The sequence below is a fragment of the Cuculus canorus genome, chromosome Z, assembly GCF_017976375.1.
Source record: "Cuculus canorus isolate bCucCan1 chromosome Z, bCucCan1.pri, whole genome shotgun sequence".
In the NCBI taxonomy this organism is placed as follows: Eukaryota; Metazoa; Chordata; class Aves; order Cuculiformes; family Cuculidae; genus Cuculus; species Cuculus canorus.
Genome location: NC_071441.1, coordinates 42,035,302 through 42,057,230, shown reverse-complemented (window position 1 = coordinate 42,057,230; position 21,929 = coordinate 42,035,302). Strand labels below are relative to the sequence as shown.

Sequence of the window (21,929 nt, the reverse complement as noted above, 5' to 3'; positions counted from 1 at the left end):
AGAGACAAATGTGTATTTCAGCCCTTTATACTTTCTTATTCTCTCACAAGGTGTATACTGAATGCATCCAATTCACAACCATGTTGGAGGCCAGGTGGTTGCAAGATCTGACACTGACTCAACAGCAATTTTCCATTCACTTTATCCAAATATGAATGGCTGCAGGGCAATTCTTAGTCACTTACCTTCAAGGAAATGGACTTTTCTTGCTTTAAGTGCAGAGCTTTTTCTTCTACTAGTGGTGGTGGTGACTGGACTTCAACACAAAGTCATTCCTGATTTAGCAGCAGGCTCTTCATTACAAAAGTAAAAATGGAAGTTCACCATCACAAAAGTAAAGATGGAAATAAGCTTTTTAAAAAAGCGTTGTATTGTGCAATTCAATCTCATTGGAGAAGTCTCTAAATTGGCTTTCAGAGCCTACAATTTTTTCCTCTCTCTGGGCTATTCTTGGAATTTTTGGGCAGGAAGGAGGAAGATTGTTGTCCTGTGGGCATTGCATTCTTTTGTGCCTCAGAGCTCTGAGGTAAGAGACAGTGAGTCTAAGTCTGAGCTTACTGAGGCTCTGCTGGAATGCCTGTAGTGAGAAGGTAGCAATGGGGAGTACCATAAGGGTCTGCAGGGTTACATGGGGTCACAAAGTGAACCCTCTGCCCTTCCCTGTTTTTTTGCCTTTTCTGAATAACAGATATTTCCTTTCAACAATTTTTGTTTGTTTGTTTTTGGTTTTCTAGTTAATGCCCAGCCACAACATCTCTGCTGTGTACTGCCACTGCTTCTGCACGGGAGCTCTGAGGCTTTTCTAAAGGAAGATGGCTTTTTGGACACAGCTGGGATTGCTGCTATGGAAGAACTTCACCTATAGAAGGAGACAGACTGTAAGTATTAGCCGAAGGGCTGCTTGAGGTCTAAATTGTACTCTTATTGCATACATTTCAAGCAAACAGGAAAAAATACTGTGTCTTGATGTTTTTTTATCTGGTGGTCCCTGGTAGAGCAACTGGTCTGCCTTCGAAAAGACCTGATTTAAATTGAAGAGTGGTAGGTGGACAGTAACCAGAGAGCCTGGAAGTGCTTAAGACTTCTGTCCTGAATCCCATTGTTGAGAGAGTGTTGGAGTACTGAAACATGCATGTCAGACCATGAAGAGGGGGCGCATGACTGCCCTGTGCAGCCAGCGTTATGTGGACTGGAAACCTGTGCTGTGATCAGCTCTCCTCTGCAGGTGGGGCATTGCCAGGCTGCAGGGTTATACACTTGGGTCTAAAAGCTTTCAAATTCTGCAAGCTGCAACAACAGCAGCAGAGTTCTGCCATTTGCTAATGGCAGAAGTGGTGGAGGCAATAGCAGGCATCTTCAGTCTCTTTAACTGGAGGGAGAAGCCTAAGCCTATTGTGTAACATTACAACAGGAGGTGTAGTTTAAGTGACTGTCATGAAATGTGTTCTTACCTCAGCATGGAGACAAATCCAGCCGACAGCGATTTTTGTACAAAGGTGCATTCTGCTTAGTTTCAGTGCTTACCTCACCATCTATTACCAGTGTGGGAATGTACCTGTTCAGATAGACCAGATGCAACAGGAGTTTCTCCTTCTGGTGGTATAGGCACAGGTATATGAATCCAGTATGGTGTTCTTAAGATTATTCTGCCTTGACATTAGTCAGACCTTACAGGATGCTGTAGCCCCTGCAAACAGCTAAGAGCTGGAGAAGTGCTATTTCCTCTCCAGGAACTTAGGGGATAACTGTGTTGGACAAGGGCATGTCCTGCGCAACAGGCCCATGCAGAAGATCTGTCCTGTTAGATCTGACCTTGAGGAGGTATGAGTGGGGAATGCGAAGGGAACATGAGTTACTGAGGTGGTGAGTAGAAAGTGGTTTCACTGATAAGCTTTCTGAACCCTGCAAATGTCAGGGTGCTTGCCAGCTGGCCAGGGCTGGGTCATTTTAGAAACTCTGAGTCACAAGGGGGGGGGGGGGGAGGCTATCATATTCACCACCGAAGATATTGATATGGAGAGAGATGGAGTCTCTAAAGTCTTTGCTCAAGTGTCTGAGGCTTATCTTCATAGGCCTTGTTTCCAGTGAATTCAGAGCTGGAACTAGTCCGTTCTTAAATAAAACCAGACAAAGGGGGCTAACGGCAAGTTTTACTTTTCCTGTATGCTTTTTCTGTGATTACAGAGCTGCCAGTGATGGCAGGGAATTGTCTTTTACATGTTTCTGTCCTTACCCTGGAAGCTTTTCTCTCCCAGGACGGCTCACCTGAGGGTCTATGGGAAGTGTCAGCCACAAGGAGGAAGGCTATGTGCTCTCTGGGCATATAGGCCAGTATCCTGAACAGCCTCATAATTTATGAGGATGTTGCAATGGAGCTGGGGAAGATGGTTCAGAACTAGCTATAGTCCCTAAAAAGATGGGCAGTAGTTGAAAACAGCCTACTTAGCCTGGTCTTTTAAAGCTGAAAACAGTCTTCCCTTGCCGCTAGAGATGTTGTACTTGACCCCTCTCAAACTGTCTTTAACAACTAAGGGAACTGGTTTTCACTGCTTGGAAGTAAGGGAGCTCAGACACTGATAGATCATCTGGAGCAATACTTAAACTGGTTAAACCAGGAGGAGATTTCAGAGGAGTTGAATTTTGAAGTGAAGGTGATGGCTTATTGAGGGCCTTCTGAAATAAATGCATCAAATTTTGAAGGTTATTTGAAGAGTTCTGAGTCTAGCATGACATGTCAAGTTAGCTATAGGCTAGCTTGCTGGATAGCAGAGGTACGTTCAGATCCTTTGGTGGTGCCACAAAAATGTGGCTAAGCATGTGTCAGTGAAAGAGACCTTCCTGCTTGTATTCCTGTTAAGATCTTGGATCTGCTCAGCTATTTCTCAGTACCTTCTGGCAGACTCTGTATCTGTTTCAGTCAAGTTGCCCAAAGGGCATAAGGCTGCTCATTCTCTGTTCCGCGCTGATATTAGTAAATTCACAATGAAGGCCTGAGACATAGCTTCGTTTTGTGTGGTTCCTATACATATCTCTGGTTTTTTTTTCTTGTTAACCTTTCCCATTTGGGCTTGAGCTGAAGATGTTAGGAGGGGAAGACCACTTAACAGAAAATGGCAGAAAAGTAGCAGAACATCTCACCGCACTTACCATGACTGCACAGTCATTCATCTATTTGCGTTACAGTGAGGAGACTGATGTCCTTGAGCCTAGGTGTGCTGATGGTGGCTCTCTTCTTTTAGTACATACTGAAGACGTAGCCCAGAAATTGTTTGATGGTGTGGGTTAGCCTTTGCCTTCCCACTGAACATGCTCCTTGGCTGCTGTGAAATTTTTGGGTTGTGTTGCGAAAGCTGGGTTCAAAGCTCAGCCTGACGTGTGCAATTTGAGCGTTACTTTGTACTGAATAACTTCCAACAGCACTGGAATGGGGGGAAGGAATTTACAGGGCAAGAGGATGTAAGAAAAATCATGTTCAAGGATCACAATGTGAAAACATTTATCTGTCCCTGCTGTCTTATAGATGAGGAGACACCTCAAATTCACATGGAGAGACTGGTGAGCTGCTGGTAATTCCATGCATTGAAACTGTACTGTAAGGGTGAGGAGGATGGTTGACAGTGAGATGAGGTGATAGTTTGGTTAGTTCTTGTTTAATGGATTTCCTGTTGACAAAGCGTAGATCTCAATATTTAATGGTATCCTGCATCATCAGCCAACTGGTATTATATAAACTAGGCATGCTTCAGGGACTAGCCACATTAAAATTAGGAGTAGTTTGTTCTGGGCCAAGTGCTGCCTCTGAATTAACCTATTGTGTGCAAATGGGATGGTTCCATTCCATGGAGCAGGAATGGGCGAGGTCTTGGAGGTTTGAAGCTTCATTTCCCCATTTATCAGGCTGGTCTAGTAGTTGCAGCAGAGAAACGGGTAAGGAGACTTCATTTTTCAGTATCTACCTAGTATGAACCTGAGTGAGACATGTATGCTTTAGTATCTCTGTGTCCTCCTATGCAAAGGCCATAGAGTATGAAAAGCACTGTCACAGGAAAGTCAGGAAGCAGTAGGGGAAGGAACCTATTATTGACCTTTAGGATCAAAAGGAATAGAAGTCAGTTTTTGTTGAAGAGCACAAGAGGGTGGCCAGGGAGTCCAGCCTCAGTGTTGAAATGCCACTGACATGTTGGGCTTGACCCTGTGCAAGCCTCTGGTGCAGCAGTTACCAGCTGTCTTTTGCAAAGTAGCGTTTCAGTGGCTGCCGAGCAGCAGTCTTCAGCTGTAAAGGTGGAACTCAGGCAGTCCAAACTGCATCCATCCTTTCTCTGTCCTCCCTGAGCCTGTCAGTGTGCAAAGCTAGACATGTACATGCAGAGGCATACAGCACTGTGCATGCAGTCCACGCGAGTTCAGCTTCGTGACTGGTTGATGGAGTGGCCTGTGGTGGTATGTTTCAGAAAAGTCCTATGCCATCCTGGCAGCAGCTGTGAGGGGATCTTGAAATGGGAAAAGGTAGAAAACCTTTGTGTCCTAGCTCTGAGCATCTCTGACATCTGGCAGCCAGACTAGTATTTAATGCAGAAGACTGTCACTGTGGCTGTGTGCAGCCACTACATTGTTTATTGTAAAACGAGAGATCAAACATACTGAGGCATCTTCCTAGTGTCTCTTTTTAGCGTGGTGGCCTCAGTGGAGTTTCTTATCTAATAGCCATACAGTGTGTGCATGAAAATAATGGGTCGGAAGCAATATCCTAAACTCATCCTGCAGAGTCTGACAGTGTAACCAATGGGGCCTGAGAGAGTCTGATGCGCAGTTTGTCTTTTGGATAGGGTCACCATTTGGTTGCCTGGCAGCCATTAAGGGTATCTGTGAAGAGCTATCCTTGATGGTTTCCTCTGCTGGATCAAGTGGTATTTGTTACAATTCACTGTTTTTTACAGTGAGGGATTATTTTGAGGTACAGTAGTCACTTCGTCTAAGCTCAAAGTTTGACTGAAGTGCATTGTGCTGAGTATTGAGATCTAATTTTAGCTGTTAATGGTGTAGCATGGGAAAACACACCTGTGTGTAGGAATTCTTTCTCCCACTAGGGGTGCAGATCTTGTCTCATCTGGCTTGTAATAAGAATGATGTAGGCATCTGATTAGAAAAGACTGGATTTTTCTACGGAAGAAGGGGAAAAGATTTCTCTTTACATTCCAGTTTCCCTCTCCCAAGGGAAGGGAGGAACATGAGAATTGCAACATAAAAAGTTTTCAGCTCTACCTTGTCTCGTATATTACTTAAAATGCATATTTAAGCAACCTTTCTGGAGTAGTAAAGGAGGGGTATGGCTGGTGAAGCTCAAGCCTGGGAAACTGCAGCTTGTGTCTCAGAAGATCTAGGCTGTAGTTGCTGCTTTGTTCGCATGCTTCTGTGGGATGCAGCTCATCTCAGAGTTTTTCCGTACTTCAATTTCCTGTCTAAAAAATGCTTTGCATTTACAAGCAGGCCTTTTTTGTATTCTTGTCCGGCCCTTCTAAATAACAAGAGTCCTTTATCCCTTTACCTGATATGCACTGCCTAAGTACTCTGGATTACTGGGTGCCTACCTTTGGGAACAAAATGTACATTAGAACAAGACGGTAACTAGGTGTGAGCTTAATCTTAGTAGCTCTGCTTTCCTGATACCAATATACTTTTGCGCCAGTGAAAAGGAAAGATTTTTCATAGCTGCTCAACAGCACAAGTTCCATGCCTGATGTGTTAGGATAGAAGGTCAGTGATTTACCATAAGAATGGGATGCAACTACCTTCCACTACATGTAAAATGTGAGGCCAAAATTTCAGCTCATCGCTGAGAAGATTTATTGGGAGATTTCTTTCAGTCAGGGGATGAAGCGAACTATAAAAAGAAGTCAAAAATAGTCCTTAGGCACATCCCATTTAGTCCCATAACTAGCACATTCCAAGGAGAAAAGGCTCATAATTCTTTGCTGACTGTCCCTTGAATCTGGAGGAACACAATTCTTGGTCCTGGAATGCCCAGGCAAAGTGAAATGAGGCGGTGCTTGCAAAACTGTCCTGGCTTATAAGTGGATTGTACTGAAACTTCTGTCCTGTATTTTGAACGTGACATCTTAATACTTTGTCTTTATTGTTTCCAGTTCCAGCTGCTGATTGAAGTTGCCTGGCCTTTGTTTATCTTCTTCATCTTGATCTCTGTAAGACTTTCATATCCGCCCTATGAGCAGCATGAATGTAAGTACCAAACACAGCAGCTGCATCCAGAGTAGTTGTTGTTTTATGGTTAGAAAATGACTCTGCAAATGACAATCTTTAGTCTTCATGTTGATTGCCATTTGGTTTAGGAATCATAACTTGTTTATTGTCAACATGGTTGGTCTTACTGGGATTTGTAACAGCCTCCTGCTACCATTAGCTGACTGTGAAAGAGCTCTTTGTTTATTTCCTTTGCTTGATTACTGCAAGGTAAGGGTTGAGGGCCAGCATGATATAATTCTCCATGGCACTTCGAAGTGCTTCATTCTAAAGAACTAGCTCTTACAGCACTTAGCCTGTGATTCTTTGTGGTGTTCAGGGTATTCTATGCTGCTTGCTAGTCATTCAAGCTAGCAGGGATCCTTTCAGAGCTGAAATGTTGATGTTTGCAGTTTCTCATTGCACTTCGGATACTGCTGGTCCCATGTATGACCTATCTGACTTCCTACAGTGCTTGGCAGGATAATTGAAGCTTCCTTAAATATCATCCTTTGCATGACTCTTGAATTGCCTTTTCTAACTGTTACAGTGGCCTTTGGAGAGACACCTGTAATAGGGATTTGAGACTGAAGACAAGCAATGAGCAGTCTACTCAGCTGGTGTAAATATCCAGCAGCCTCAATGATCATTCATTGCAGCTGTGACAATGCTGTATATAAACTCAAAACATAGCAAGAGTGGCCTTTTTATAGAGCTGTTTATATTGGGCTTGTTAGTCACTAGCATCCTTGTAAATCCTGTGCTCTGCCACCCTGGTAGCGCAAGCAGAGTTCCACGTCTTTCACCTGCAGCTCTTTTTCCTTCCTATTTATGTTGACTGTGTCTGCCTACTACTTGTGTCGTCATCAGGAATTGTAGAGTGTAGAGCAGCTGTTAACTTTAATTTACTTTTTTGGTCAATTCCTCCATTTTTCTAAGTGCTTCTGAGAACAAGTAACTAAATTTAAGTCCGGATTGGTTTCATTGAACATTCATTCATGTGCTGACAGATAAGGCTGTGTTGTGTAGTGGAACATGTTTTGCTGAACTATGAACAGAGATAGAAAGAAGAACCTTGAGTTCGTGATGAGCTCTGTGGCAACCCTGTGGATGCCTTGAGGGAAGCAGGATTGTTATCTGTAGTGGCAGTGCTGTATGCTGTTATGAAATGACTTGCAGGTAATGCCTGATGATAGCAGTAACAGCTGCGTGCAAGTGCTTTGTAGCTTCCAGATAGTCTCAGTATTTTAATAGTATAGCTTTTTTTCAAGAAATAGATTTGCAGTTCTGTCCTCCTAGTTAAGGAAAATAGAAGCACCAAGGATTGGGCTGTTTCCATGTTCACTTCCTAGTCAGCTTTTTTTTCTAGGAGCTTGGTGTGGTGTGAGGAATACACATGGGGCAAAATTTTGGTTGCCCCTAAGTGATAGTCACAGGGCGTTCACCAGAATAGCCAGAGAAGACATCTTAGATTGCTTTTAAGCAAAATTGCTGACTTATAGAGCTTGAGTTTCCTATTCCTGTGACCCTTTAAGTTATTCAAAATACACTTTATTTAGGAGAAAAAAAATCTTGACAAAAAGGGGCTTTAATCTGTACTGAAAAGCTAGATGTTTGCAGCAGTGTCATTGAAAATGGTATGCTATTATACCGTGCTTTCTGTGCAACTCAGTGACTTAAAACTGGCTGATTCCTGCTTTACTCTTTGAGAAACTGTTGCATGGGTTGCTATGTAAAAAAGTTATCTTGAATTCTTGTTCTGCCTCACTCTTTTCATATTGCTTTTAATAGTTTCTTTGAGTCTTCAGCCATGTAAAGTAAAAAGCATGGAGGAGAGAGGAGGTGCTTATCTGAGAAGTTTCAGGAAAAGAATCTGAAAGTCTTAGCATTTTTCCTCTTTCCTCCCACCCCCAAGCCCCTCTGCCAAGAACAATGAAAAAGCAAAATGAAACAAAAGCCAAATGGCTCAGGTAATAGTTTTTCTATTTTGAAGAGAACTGTGAACAAACAGTCCCCATGGTATTGGAAACAATGAACCTTCAGTTCCTTCACCTTTCTCCTGAACCAGAGCCCTTGGCTTTCTCCAGAGAGGGCTGATGAGCTCCTAGTCTTTCTTCAGCAACCTACATTAACCAGCCTTGCTGTAATTCAGCAGCTTTGATCTCTCTTCCTCCTGGGGGTTTGATATCTCCATTGCAGCTGTTGAGGTAGGGTGCTAGCCTCCCACGTGATTGCAGAGATGCTGATTTTGTGAGGGCAAGGTGGGCACCAAAGCGGAGAATGTGCATCTTGTGGTCAAAGGCTTGAGTATCTGTGAGGCCCTGACGGACGGGCAAAACCTTCTTCCTTGCTCTCCTCCTTAGTGTAGGGATGAGGAATTGAGCTCATTTACAGAAATCAGCCTGATGGCTTGTTTAACTTGCAGAATTATGTGAGGGAAGCTTTTCTTCCCTTATCCTTGGAAGGTAAGGGATTTGCAAGTGTCAAAGTGATTTGCCAGTGGAGATGTCATATGGGTAGTTTGTTAGTACTTTAGTGCTTCACCAGAATGCAGAACATAAACAGAATGTAGACTCTGGGCTACAACCTAAGGAGGTCTTTCACAGCAAGACTTAGACTGTGATGAAAAAGATTTGAAATATGACGGCAGGTGCTTAAATGTTTTAGAAGACTGTCTGGAAATCAAGCCAATATGAGAGAGGGATAACAAACTTGTCTTAGAAACCACTGTAGGAACCCAACCGATGATTGCTGACCCCTTGTTTGGTGTTCACAGTGAATGCGATTGAGGTGGGCGTTCCTCAGCAATACGTACTGTGTTTTTATTAGTGTGGCCAAAAACAATGGTGCAAAAATGAGAGTAAATAGAACTTCTCAATTAGTGTTGCCCTCCCAGATGTAATGCTATGTAGCAATGGATTCTTGTGTTTATCTCCCAACTTCTTTGTGTTTCTGTTCTAGGTCACTTCCCAAACAAAGCTATGCCTTCAGCAGGAACCTTGCCTTGGATACAGGGGATCATCTGCAATGCCAACAACCCTTGTTTCCGCTACCCAACTCCTGGGGAATCCCCTGGTATTGTTGGAAACTTCAATGCCTCCATGTGAGTTTGCCTCCATTTTTCTCATCTCTGTTCTTTGGGGAACACGTGGAAAGGGATTTTTGGAAATTGCCAGCTGCTTGTGTAACCCTACACCATTGAAGACTTTTCTGTTTCTGCTGCCACTAACGTACCAAGCTCTTCAGTTAGCAAATTTGGAGGGGTTTGCAGAGAGCTGGTAGGTGTGCAAGTCCAAGCAGTTGAATCTCATGGTGAATGAAAAGCTCTGCCTGAATGAGGACTGAGTACATTCTCTTATCAGTTGCTTGGAATTGAGAACACAATAAGACAAGATCTAAGTTCTTTTTTTTTTCCAGGGAGCCTCTTTTCATGGCTAATGAGACAGAGGTGGACAGTGGAGAATGAGAGACAGTCTCAGAGTGGGTTTGAGGGACAGCCTGACATTTGTGTCATTTATTACTGGCTAATGTGTTGCAGAAAGCTCAATTTTCAAGCCAGCTTCTTTATACTTTGCCCAGCTTGCTGCATTCATACTCTCTGGCCAGTTAGGCCTAATGAGTAAAATGTGTCTGCAACCTGGGGAAGCATTTGGAAGGGACAAAGACATACCTAAAGTACTGAGTTTCTAAGAGGAAGCATTTTACAGGAAAGGGGAGGATGTTTCCATCCCAGTCTTAAATAACCACTTTCAAATATGTGGAGGTTCCTAATGTTACTTTGTTTGACCTCACATTAGCAGCCATCTTTTATTAGGCCCCTTGTTTTGTCCCGGGGTGGTCACTGAAGAAAGCACTCATTATACTTGGGAGGGCAGTGGCATGGCTGAAAGTGCCTGAAATTTGGAACTGGTATGTAAAACTGTGGATGCTGGCTCTAGAGCTGATGACAACTGCTGGTTGTTTTTGTGTTTTCCCATCACCAGTGTTTCCCGCCTGTTCTCAGATGCCAAGAGGTTACTCTTGTACAGTCAACAGGACACGAGTATAAAGGATGTCCAGAAGGTCCTGGGAAAACTGCGCAAGTTGGGAAACATCTCTAGCTCAGGTAACAGCTTGGTAGAAAGAGCCTCGTACATCTGGCATTTCTGATCTGGCTAATTCTGCATGTATGTAAATTCATGAAATGTGCCATAATGGAGAGATGCATGGTTATAATTTACAGCTCATCTAACCCTTTCCAATCCTGCAGAAGTACCTTACGCCTCTCCTGTATCACACCTTTGTGTGCTGTTTACCTTCATTTGTGGAAGAGAAAGGGAGTGGTCTGTAATGCCAAGAACAGCAGCTCTTTTGGATACGAAATTACAATCCTGAGCCCACTGAAGTCAATTAAAGTGCTGACTTTCTTAAAGGAGTCTTAAGTAGTGTGTTTTGGAAAGTGCTAGTTATTTGGTTATGTTGTCGGTGGATTAGTGGATGTAATACATCTACAATTTAGTGCTCTGCCCCTGAGCCTCCAATGGGATGCGTGCTGGAAGGACACAGATGAGGAAAAGCTGATATTGGCCTTTGGTTTAAAAACTCAAAGCTGATTATTTTGTGACAAGTCTTCATTTCCCTCCTTGGTTTTTTGTTGTTTTTGTTTGTTTGTTTGTTTGTTTTGTTTTGTTTCTGTGTGGTTGTTTGGTGTAGGATAACTCATCCTGTGCTATTGTCTGGCAGGATTTTGAATGGCAGGATCCAAAAGAAAATGTTTTGTCTTTGGGGCTTACACAACACCATTTGCGATGAAAACTGAGAATCCTTCCATTTTTAGCTTATAGTCTGGTGTATCTTCCTGTCCTATGCAGAGGAATAAGTGACCTGCTGGGTTAGTGCTGCATGCTTCTACTGGAAGTGATGGAAAGTAATGGTTTAGAAAGAAATACAGCAGAGAAATAGAACACGGAACGTGGCCATTGAGTGTCTTAACCTAAAGCTGCTCTCCAGGCATGTGGACCTCTTTGGATGTGAGTGGTATTTAAATGTTCTGTGAAAGTTGTCCCTAGTTTTACAGTTATGGTTCTTCCTAGCTGTCCATTTGCATGGCTTAGGCAGGCTCCTGGAAGAAAAATCTGTCGTGATGTGATTCAAGTAGTTCCATGTCTGTGTCCTCAGCAAATTTTTAAAGAGATGGTATTTTTGCATCCTTTCCTACATTGCTTACTACATTGCAGGTAACTTTGAAATAATCTGTGTTGACAGATGTGTGCTAGCTGTGTGTACAAACATGAACAGTGCAAGGGGGTTTGTTTATCTTGGGGATATAACTGTCTCCCCTTCAGGGCTGTGCAGAATCCTGATGTGATCAGATCTGCAGGTGTTACTGTGGTCTGCTGACTTTCTTTCAGCATTAGCTGATGTTTGCCTTTATGTATAAGGACCACCCTTCCTTGCTGAGCTCAGTATTTGTATCGCCAGTATCCCCTTTTTTTGACTCTGAGAACTGGTAAGTGGCATTGTTGTGCTTTTTACCTGATTCTGCAGCAGGCTTAGGTGCGAGATGATGAACCTGCTGTGCAGAGGTGGGCACACAATGAACACAGCCGAAAATATGTAGCCAATACAATGACCATTTCCCAAGGACGGTTTTAATACTGTTTTGAATGGAGCTCTTCAAACCCTTGGTTTGACCTGGTGTTTTTGTGGGAAAATGACAGATGGTGGTGTGACCAAGTAGCACACAACTTTGTCTCCAGTAGTAGCTGCAAGTTTAACTTCTCCAAAGAGAGCAGATAGTGGTGTTTTGCATTGAAACATGCAGTGAACATCATACGTGGATGCTTTCAAGAAAGCTATCAAAGCCATAAGCTGAAGCTGTCACTGCTGGGAAGGTTTGAGGGGGAGGAGTGATTCCAAGAAGCATTTTGCATAGGGAGTATTGTATAAGTTGAAGGTCAGAAGGCTCAAGTTCCTCTAGACTATAAAGACTAGCAGACTGCAAAACTAAGTCTCAGACCAGTCATCAAATATCACATTTCTATAGTAAAATATTCCAAATGTGTAATAAGAAATCAAGCCTCTGTGATTAGAATGACAGACTGCCCATTGTTGGTAGGGCTTGTAGGGAACAAAGCCTGTTTGTCCCTCTTATGATACACACATCTACAAAGCCTCCAACATGGGGGTCCCTGCTGTCTGCTTTTTGGCTGCCTGACTCGTTTTCTGACAGCGCGCATGAAACAGCATCCTGTAATGTTACAAGTACTTGTGTATTTATGCTTAGCAGTGCTTATATCCTTGTGCAAGGAAGGGAACTACAGGTCAGCCCTTCAACTGCCTTTGACAATGAGATATGAGATGCTTAAATCCTTTACTCTCTGGGGCTTTTCCTCCAGTGACTCTCGGGACTTAAGGAGACAGTAGAAGTGGATGTCAGATGTGAGTACACCTACAAACCTGAAAGCACTGCCTTCGTTCATGTATTTTCCCACTTAGCAGTAAGGCTAATTATGTGATGAGTTAGTAATCGAAAACACTAGTAACGGTTTGTCTGGTCTAGCTCTGGCCTGTGTCTGAAGCCATGTGAATTGGTGGTGCAGACATGCAGCTTTGCAGCTCATGTTTCACCAGTGGGAGTGACTGTATGCTCCCTGTTGTGTGGTATGGGCTCTGGAGTTTCTGCGGCTCTTATCCATCACACTGGGATGTCCTGCTTCCACACACAATTCCTACTGCTGCCTGATGGCTTTGAAACAGGCTTCAGGAGGTGATCTTCCATAACTAGTGTAAAATTGGAGATGTAGTATAGATTTTGGTTCTAACACTAGGTTGTTCAGAGCAGACATGTCTGTATTTGGCTTCGGATGTTTGAATCTCTTTAGACAGTGTTTGCCAAAGTCCTTTCACTTCAAGGTTCTTTAATACAACCCGAACAAATTAAAGTCCAAGTTGTGACTGTTAGTGTTGTCTGATCTGAAATTAGGCATGTGCTGAACCCTGAGGGAGACAGACTTGCATAAGATGGCAGATTGCAGGATTGCCTGCAAGTCAGTGTCTTAGTTAACAGCTAGGTAGGGCACTAAGGTTGTTTATGTGCTCATACCGACAGGCTTTGTATCTCAGTCATTTCTTGATAAGATGGGAGCTTAATCCTTGTAACAGGGTTGTTTATCCAGGAGTTTGAGGAGTGGCTCCTGTTCTCTGCTGCTTTACTCTAGAGGAGTACTTCAGCAGAGAGAGGGGAAGGTGTTATCAGTAGGGAACAGCCTATCCTGGCTTCATGTAGCGCCCTTTCTGGCCAGAATGAAGTACTAACTGGTGGTGTGAGGGAGTTCAGAAGAGGCAGCTATCGCACTCTAAGGACACTGCTGTTGCATAGCTGCTTTCAGCAGGTCTTGAGCAGTAAAGTTTACATGTAGGCACACATGTACCTTAACATAATCAGTCGCCAGTTACCCTCTCCTTCCCAGCGCTTGTTACATCTCTGTCCAGCAATGTCACCAAGGTCTTCAACACTCACCATAAGGCAGAATGCAAATAAGAACTGAGTCAAAGACCTTGGTGATGGCACTTCGAAGAGTATGACGTGGCTGTTGGTACTGCCACCTCCAGTAGGCTTACCTCACTGCTTGCAGGCACTGAACTTGCAACTGGCCTCAGTGCTGTTTTAGCAGAGGATAAAGTGTTTGCAAGAAACAAGCTTTTCTCCTCTTTTGAAAGATGGAGATGCAGCTTGTGGTTGGCACCAAGGCACACTTTATTTCTTCCTTGGTTCTGCAGTACTGTGGGGTAGTAAATCAACAGGTAAAATTAAAGCCACCTTCTTTGGTTGTTGCTGATAGTTGCATGTGTAAGCCAGTCTAGCTGGCATTTACTTCATTGCTGTAGGTTTTCGGTGATCCTGAGCACGTTTGAAGGGCATATTTTTATTTTTCTTGAAACCAACCAAAGCAAACACAAGTGGAACAATGAAATAAGCAGAGGGAAACAAACACAGCCTAAGAAATTGCATCAGATCTCAGGCTATTATTCCACGTACCCTGCCTTTCCCATTTGTTTGCTGGGTTAGTGTTGCTTATGGTATAGGAGAATCAGCTGAGTGGCATCCTCTGCCGATGTTACACCCTTCTGCCCAGACAGATGTTGTGGCTGAAAGAGATTACAACTTGTCTGGTCAGTGCTATAGTGCTGCTTTTGTTTCAATAGGTAAAGAATGATGAGGGCTTGGGCTGAAGAACAGTCTTGGGAGAGGCCTTCTGGTGGCACGTGTCCTGCTGTATGGTTATCAGGGTGCTCAGGGGAACAGGCTTTACATGGTCTGCTAGATGACATTAAGGTGATAGCTAACACCTTCCTTGGTGTCTTCTCCCTAATAAAAATGACCCCGTGTCCTCAAGCTAAGCATTCAAATGGATTCTTGTATCTGCCTACCCCTCCCTAATGAAGCTAGTCTTGTTCCTGGCTTCTCCTGTGAAGTGTCCTAGCAAAAAACAGTCATTCTACAAAGAGGATTAATAAACCATGTGTCCAGGTGGCCTTCACTCCTGGAAACACCTTCAGACACCAACTGCAGGGTGGCATTCCTGCCATTGCACAGTGGCCTGAAAATATGCGTCTGGACCCTCTGATACTGTGCTCCATAGTGAAGTGCAGGTCCTTGCCTTCCTTTGGGCTGGGAAAAACGTTGCCAAAACCACTGCCCTATGGTATCAATAGAGAGATCTTGACCAATAGGAGTGAACAGGAAAGCTGTTTTACCTTTGTCTTGTCAGTATGGATTACTCTGTGTTAGCCCTCTGCTGAACTCTCTAGGGCATTCTTGGCGGCTGGCCCTCTGAGCCCAAAGTAACCATCCAGAAAGGGGAGAGCAGGGATTAGGATTGGGAACCAATGTAGTTTCTGCTTGGCTCTGATGCAATCTGTTGGGATGGAGCAAGTGGAACAAGCTGCCAATGCTTGATACATGGATTGCACAAGGCATTTTGTATTGTGCCATGTTGATCGGTCAGTTAAGAGATTTGGGTATACGTGGCAGTTTTCCCACACTTGCCTAATTTTTTGTTCTTCAAATCACTGGGTCACTGGGCAGGCACAGACTTGAGTGCCCTTAGATTTTTTTTTTTTTTTTTTTTTTTGTGAGGGTGGGTGGTAAGAATGAAAGTTGTGCAGGCAACTGCAGGTCTGGAAAAACCTTTCCAGAATGTTCTTGGATGGGCACTTAAATCCATTACTACAGGCAAATATGTGAATCCAATGGGTCCATTACTTTTTCTGTCCTGAACTAAAACCAGGAGGTTGACTGTCAAGAGATGTTCAAAGGTAGAGAAGACTTATGGTGGTGTGGGTCCCTAGTGGTATGTTGGGCAGTTAGCTGAGCTGCTCTTATTAGTGAGGTGACACGGTATTTGCTGAACTACTTCTGTTCAGTTACCACTTTCAATGGAGTCTAATGCTTTCCTTAACATTTTGAAGCCAAAGATGAGGTTGAAGTAATAAAACTGTGTTGATAGAGGTTTAGGCACGAAGGTCTCCTACAGCGTTCAATCTGTTACCAGGAGAATCACACTTGTTTCCCATGGGGCTGTCTGTGAACTTCCAGAGGTTTCTTTGTCTGTAATAGCATTAGTTATGTGATTTTGCTTAGAGCTTGAGATGGGTGGATACAGCATGACGTGCATCGCTGTCCTCTGATTCTGCTGAACTGATCTCTGGTGCCGGATTTTAGTCTGAACTTCCCTTCTGCTGAGATATTTGTTTAATGAGAGGTTTAGAATTATGCCGTCTTGGATTCTAGGTAGGTGTGTATGGATGTGGAAGGAAAAGACTGAAACGCTTTTTGAAGTGGAACTGAAAAAAACCTATGCAGTGTTATGTTAAATCTGGCCTTTGCTGCAGTGTCTGTGCTATACTAGGTGACAGGAGCTTGACCAAAACACTTCTGGGAATCCCATCGCAGGAAACAGCATGAACCTATTAAAAACATTAGGAGAATCACAAGCATGCCAGCATCTAAACTATTCTATGATTCCATGATTCTGCACAGGTGAAGGGTTGCACTGGTAGTCTGGTTACTTAAAGACCAGCTAACCTACTAGTGGTAACTAATGGTTTGACCACATGCAGAGAGGCCAACCTTGCTCATGTCTAAAATTAGCAACATGGCTATTCCAACAGGTACCAAATCACTGTATCTTAAAGGCACCATCTTTATCTTGCTGTGAACTTTTGTAAATAAAGAGACAATGATAAAGAATACAAGAGTTGCTTATTGTTCTAGTCACAGTATAGGTAGTATTGGCATGTGCTAAAGAAGCAGGACAGTATTAAAGAGGTCCGAGTGCTTTCTTTAGTCTCCTAAAACTCATCAGCTTGGTGTGTCAACGCTTTTATTTTGAACCAGAGAATAAAATGCAAGTGTTAAGTAAACAATTACACCTTTCACACTCTCCTATTATGTCTACCCTTTTGTATGCAGTTTTCTAAGTACGGATTGCTGATACCAGTATTGTGTTCCCAAAACCTTAACCTCAGTGTTAACTTTAGTTTGCGTTTATTTTCTATGTTTTCCACTCTGACACAATTTCTGGATTTGTTCTCAGTGACTTCCAATCTCAGGATCTCAATAAATTGCCTGATTTGTGGAAAATTGTGTTTGGTTTATTTAAGCTACAGTCTGCGGTTGGTGAGAGAGCAGGGTAGTGACTTTTCACACTAAGCTTGATGTTAGTGGTCCCCTAGGAAATTTGTACCACTGTCATCTGGCGAAAAGTTGAGCTTTCTCAGGGGATTTCTGTGGGGCTGAGCTCTAAAAGGGGTGATTATGAAATTGCCACAGCTTGAAAAAGCCCAACCCCGTCTGTGTTTGACTTTATATTGAGGCTGGAGTATCTAATTTGTATCTGACCTTCATCAACTTAATCAACTATCTCTCAACTTAATATTTGGCTTTTGAACTTTCTCTAGTAGTAATACATTTCATCTTTAGTGTGCATTATCAACACTGATTACCTGACTTGTGTGGCTTTCCTGCGAGCTAGATAGATAAACAGCTGGCAGGGGGGTTCCAGTTCCATTCTGAAACACAGTAGGATGTGATGGTTTTCAATACAGTCAGAATGCAAAGAGGTGATGGCTTTTAAATGTTGTTGAATCAAAATTCATTTTTACTCAGGCAAGGGGATAGGGTACTGCTTGACTTAATTTTTTAAATTCCATGGAAGTTCAGTTTTTCTAGGCTGCCTTTTTCATGGGAAACAGGTGCTGTTCTGTTTAAATGGTTTTGATCATAAAATAGGCAAGTGTTAATGCTGGGATCCTGGCTCAATTCAAACAACATATTCTACCACCTGTTTCTAAATTTCTTTGCAGCTTCAACAAACTGCAGACGTTTTTCGCTTCCAGCCCTAAGATGATGTTTGTGTTTTATCAAGTAGTTAGTGGTTGTTTGAGATGTTTTTAGTTCAGGTACAGGTTTTATGCTTGTATCACACTTCATGTATGTTTTGTTTCCAAAAATGTGGAAAAATCCTGTGAAATTAATTATAAAAGCTACAATATTAAAAAACCTACATATTTTTATTTAAGTGTTAATAATTAGCAGTTTGTTAAAACTACATATTCCTTATGCCTGTGTTGCATGGAATCATCAGCTGATGAAAAATTGTTGTAGCTCTGAAAATTTAGTGGAAGGTAGCTCATCCATTAGCTGAAGATCTTGCCCTAGCTTTTTTTTATGCTGACCTAAGTTATATGTGATGAAGATTTGGGCTGATCTGTAGCACAGATCTTCTGTAAACAGCCGAAGTTTCCTTCCCCTTCTAATTTAGTTTTAAGGATGGTGCAAAATTTGAGAGACCATTTCCTGTGGGTTGTGTTATGTGTGTGGTATTCTCCCCCAGTTCTTCTAAATCTATTTTTTTAGAGGCAAATACTGCCCCAGTTAATCCTTGTATACTTTTTTGTTTGATGCTGGCAGAAGGTTTGAGAGACTACAGACGGTAGGATTTAATAAGCATAACGTAGTCTCAGGAGGTCCTTTCTTTGTCGTTTCCATATATTTTAGCAAGTGCAGCTGAAGCCTAACTGGACGGTATTTGAGGCTGATTCAACATGCATACATGCCAGAAGGGGATTTGCTGATGGGACAAAGACAGCTTATTGCAAAGGTAGCAATAGCTCAAGACTGAGTGCTTGTTCTGACTTGTGCCAAGCAGCTGCTCAGGAAAGAAGCAGCTGTTGTATACCAAACAAAATGCTACTTCAGAACAGTAGAAAAAAAAAAAGTGTTTTGCCACTTGAGGTAAGATGTGGATTTGTAAGTGTGTTGTCCCAACAGACTTTCCTCATAGCAAAGATACAGCTCTAATGTCATGGTCAGCAGACATCAAATATTGCTGCTCACCTATGTTATTACCCTGCTCTGTTCCTATCTTTGCCCACTACTCAGCAGGTAGGGAAAAGTGCGCTGAAAAGCGAGAGAAAGAAATCAAGACAATGGAGTAGCCCTTTAAGACCACAGGTGTCTTCACCTACCCGATCCCTTTCCTTGCTTTGTGTTATCTCTCACTGCTATTTGATGAAAGTGCAAAGAATCGTACCAGTGCATCCATGTAAATAATACAGAAGACTGCATCAGTACAAACCCAGTTTTCTTCAGGTTAACTGCAACTGCTTTGAGACTGTGGTGCACAGGTTCAGGTTCCTAATGCAACAAAGTGCACTGCTCTTCTGTGTCTATTAGTAATGTTCCTGTCCTCTGTATAAAGCACACAGATGCTAGTGCAAGTACTCTGAAAGTGTAATTTTAGCCAGCAAGTAGCATCAGTACTGAAGGGGAGGAGTGGTTGGTATAGTGACAGTTCAGAAGAACACCAGCCTGGAGAGTAAGCTCCTCAGACTACCAAGGTGTAGGGTCTTCTGGGAACAGCAGTATAGTGTTATGCTTAAGATATGAGAAATAAAATTGCTGACCAAGAGTATGTGAATTTGATCAATCCATATCTGCTTAGTGTCTGCTTTTCAGTCTTTCCCCAAAATTGAGAAAGTTCTTTAATTATTTTGAAGTGCAGTTGGTCAGCAGTCAGGTTTATATTAGTGAAGGGGCTGAATGGTTGCAAAGGTTACCCTAAACTAGGCACTGAAAACAATCCCCTGTTTCAGTGCTGGAGCCTGATTTATTTCTGCCCCCCCCCCCCCCCCCTTCCCCTTCCTTTGGATTTGACTCTTAGAAGCAAAACCAAACTACAACCCATAAGGATAACTTTCTAATGACCGAATAAACTGAAACATAAGGAGCAGTCATGGGAGGCTGAAATAATTTAGGTATGTTTTCATCATAAGCAGTGTGATCTGCTGACTGCAGACTTCATATTGCGTTAAACTTTAAAAGAAGTTAGATGCGAGTCAGGGTCCCCAAATCTGTGATGAGTGAGAGGAAGGGAGCTATGGTAGGATGAGACCTCACACTCAAAGAAGAGGTGGCTTTTTGCTGTTCTCAGGAGCCTTTCTATGTAAGGTGAAACAAATAAAAATACAGGATGGTTGGGATGCTTTGCTCCTGAGCAGCTCTGCCTGGGATTTTGCTTGAGGTTCACCATTACCTATGCCACTTTCATGGGAGAAGCTTTGCAAACTGGATAGCTGGTGTTGTGTAAGTTTCTAGTAGCATAGTACTGCTGGAGTGGTTCTGGCAGCTTGTTTTGGAGTTTTGAGATGGTTATGATACAGGTGTCTTCTGTTTGCATTTGAACCAGCAGTCTCCCAGATGCATGCTCATGTAGGCAGCTCATGAAATCCCTTCTGTTGTTAGTAATTATCATTTGATTAAAATGTCCAGTCCTACTTCTTCCTGTGATTTGAATTACCACTGAATTTAAGGTCACTTTCTCAAGTACAAGGAATTCTGGACAGGGTCCTCCTTGGGGACAGCTCATACTTTCAACTTCTGGTTAGCTCCATGCTTTTTAATAGCATGATGTCACTTCTTGTATGCTCACAGTGGTGTTTGTGATTAGAATAATGGTATGTGGCTGCATGTGACGATGCTGTTTGGTTTCCAGTCTGTCTATTGATTATTTTTTTTCCTTAATGTATTTTACTGTGTCCCAGTGATTTTTTTTTTTTAAAAAAGCCTAAAATCTGCATATTATCTAGGGCATAATGTTTATAGTGCAGTTGATATCCAGTCTTGACAGCAAACCCTTAGCTTCTGCCTTTTTAGAAGGCATTTCTGTACTCTGAGCTGGATTTGACCTTTAGAGGTGTTCTCTATTGCCTGTATCAGCCCTAAATGTGTTTTGTGTACTGCTCCTGAAAATTAACTTTGTTGCAGTTATGGAGCATTGTATGTGGTCAGATCTGAGGTCCCTCATCTCTGTGGCTGAAAAGCCAATTCAAAGGCTAAAAAAACTGGCCGTTTGTCCTTGTTTTGTGAAAATTAGTAGAAGAATTTTCAACTAGTTTTAATTGCCATGTGATTTGTAGCGCTGATCAAGATTTGTTTCTTAAAGCAATACCGTGAAGATACTTAGGATGTTTCCTTTAAGCCTGCCTCATGTTTTGCACTGTAAGAAGCCTAAATATTTTGTTTTCTACTTTCTTTGGCATGCTGTATGCCATTATTGTCTGCTGATAACAGAATTTGGCTTACAGCAGGCAAAGATGTGAGAGTATCTCTTCTGTGGTGTTACACAGGCCCTGGTGACGTGGGTGGGTGCGTCCTTTCAAAGGCAGAAGCTCTTTAGGCTGTATTTGCTGGCAGGACTGCTGGTGACCAGCCAGTGGCTTTCACTTCTTAAGTGAAGTCTCTGCCTTCTTATGCAGTCTTCTGTTGTCATGTATGTCCTACAGGAGGGGGAACCGTGGCGATTGGGACTTTTAAGTACCACCCAAAAAGAAGTTTGAGCCTTCTTTGCTGACTTTCTGTACGGGCTGGAGGCGGGAGTTCAACTGGCTCAAATGGGCTCTGCATCTTTAATGTCAACATATACCCAGTGAAGGCTGACAAGTGGTTTCTTGCGTGTCCACCATTGCATGGTGTCACCTTTGCTTCTGCCAGAGTAATTGTGCTGAACGCTGCTTTTGAAGCTCTTTTATGTAAAAATAGTGTCTTGTAGAGGAATGGAGATGGTCGCAGTGTCTGCAGTCCCAAGATGAGAGGGAAGGCCTGGGCTGTCACACCCTTCCCTTTCTCACCGGTGGGATCCTAGCTGCTAGAGATGGATGGCAGACTGCCTCCCCTCTAATCATATCATTCTTTGGCATGGCAAATACATGAAGATGATGGGCTCTGGTTAAGTGAGTGCTTACTTGTGTATTATCTTATTTCTGCAGAGAGAGCAGAACAAAGCAGAGAGCCGTAGCCTAGCATAAAACCAGGTCAAGCTGTGACTGCAGAAGTAACAGCACTTTGACTGGGAGCTAGTTATGCCTGTATTTTCACACTAAATGATCCTGCTCAACAGGCCTGCTGAGCTGCTTGATTTCTTGTCAGTGAATCAAGGTATGGCTGTCCAACTTGTTCAGAAGACAGTTGAGCTCCTGCCAGCATCGATAGGGATACAGGCAGCTCTGAGATCTGTTCCCACCACACAGGAGAAAGAATGCCTTTTAAGGAAAAGGAAAATTAAAACCTAGTAATTCCTAAAAAAAAAAAAAAAAAAAAAAGCTTAAAATGTTTTTTAATGTTTTTTATTTTGCTTTCTGGGTGTATT

The 21,929-nt window shown here is 42.8% G+C and overlaps 1 protein-coding gene across 4 annotated transcripts in view; it reads left to right on the top strand.

The window, feature by feature from the left end:
- The window catches only part of ABCA1 (ATP binding cassette subfamily A member 1), a 93,100-nt gene that overhangs the window by 14,136 nt on the left and 57,035 nt on the right, over window positions 1–21,929 (top strand). For all 4 annotated transcript variants that reach the window (XM_054053472.1, XM_054053469.1, XM_054053470.1 and 1 more), the window contains exons 2-5: window positions 735–878; window positions 6,144–6,237; window positions 9,199–9,340; window positions 10,221–10,342. In XM_054053472.1, the coding sequence (XP_053909447.1) occupies window positions 813–878; window positions 6,144–6,237; window positions 9,199–9,340; window positions 10,221–10,342 (424 nt within the window). In that variant the 5' untranslated portion in view covers window positions 735–812. The remainder of the gene's footprint in view (window positions 1–734; window positions 879–6,143; window positions 6,238–9,198; window positions 9,341–10,220; window positions 10,343–21,929) is intronic.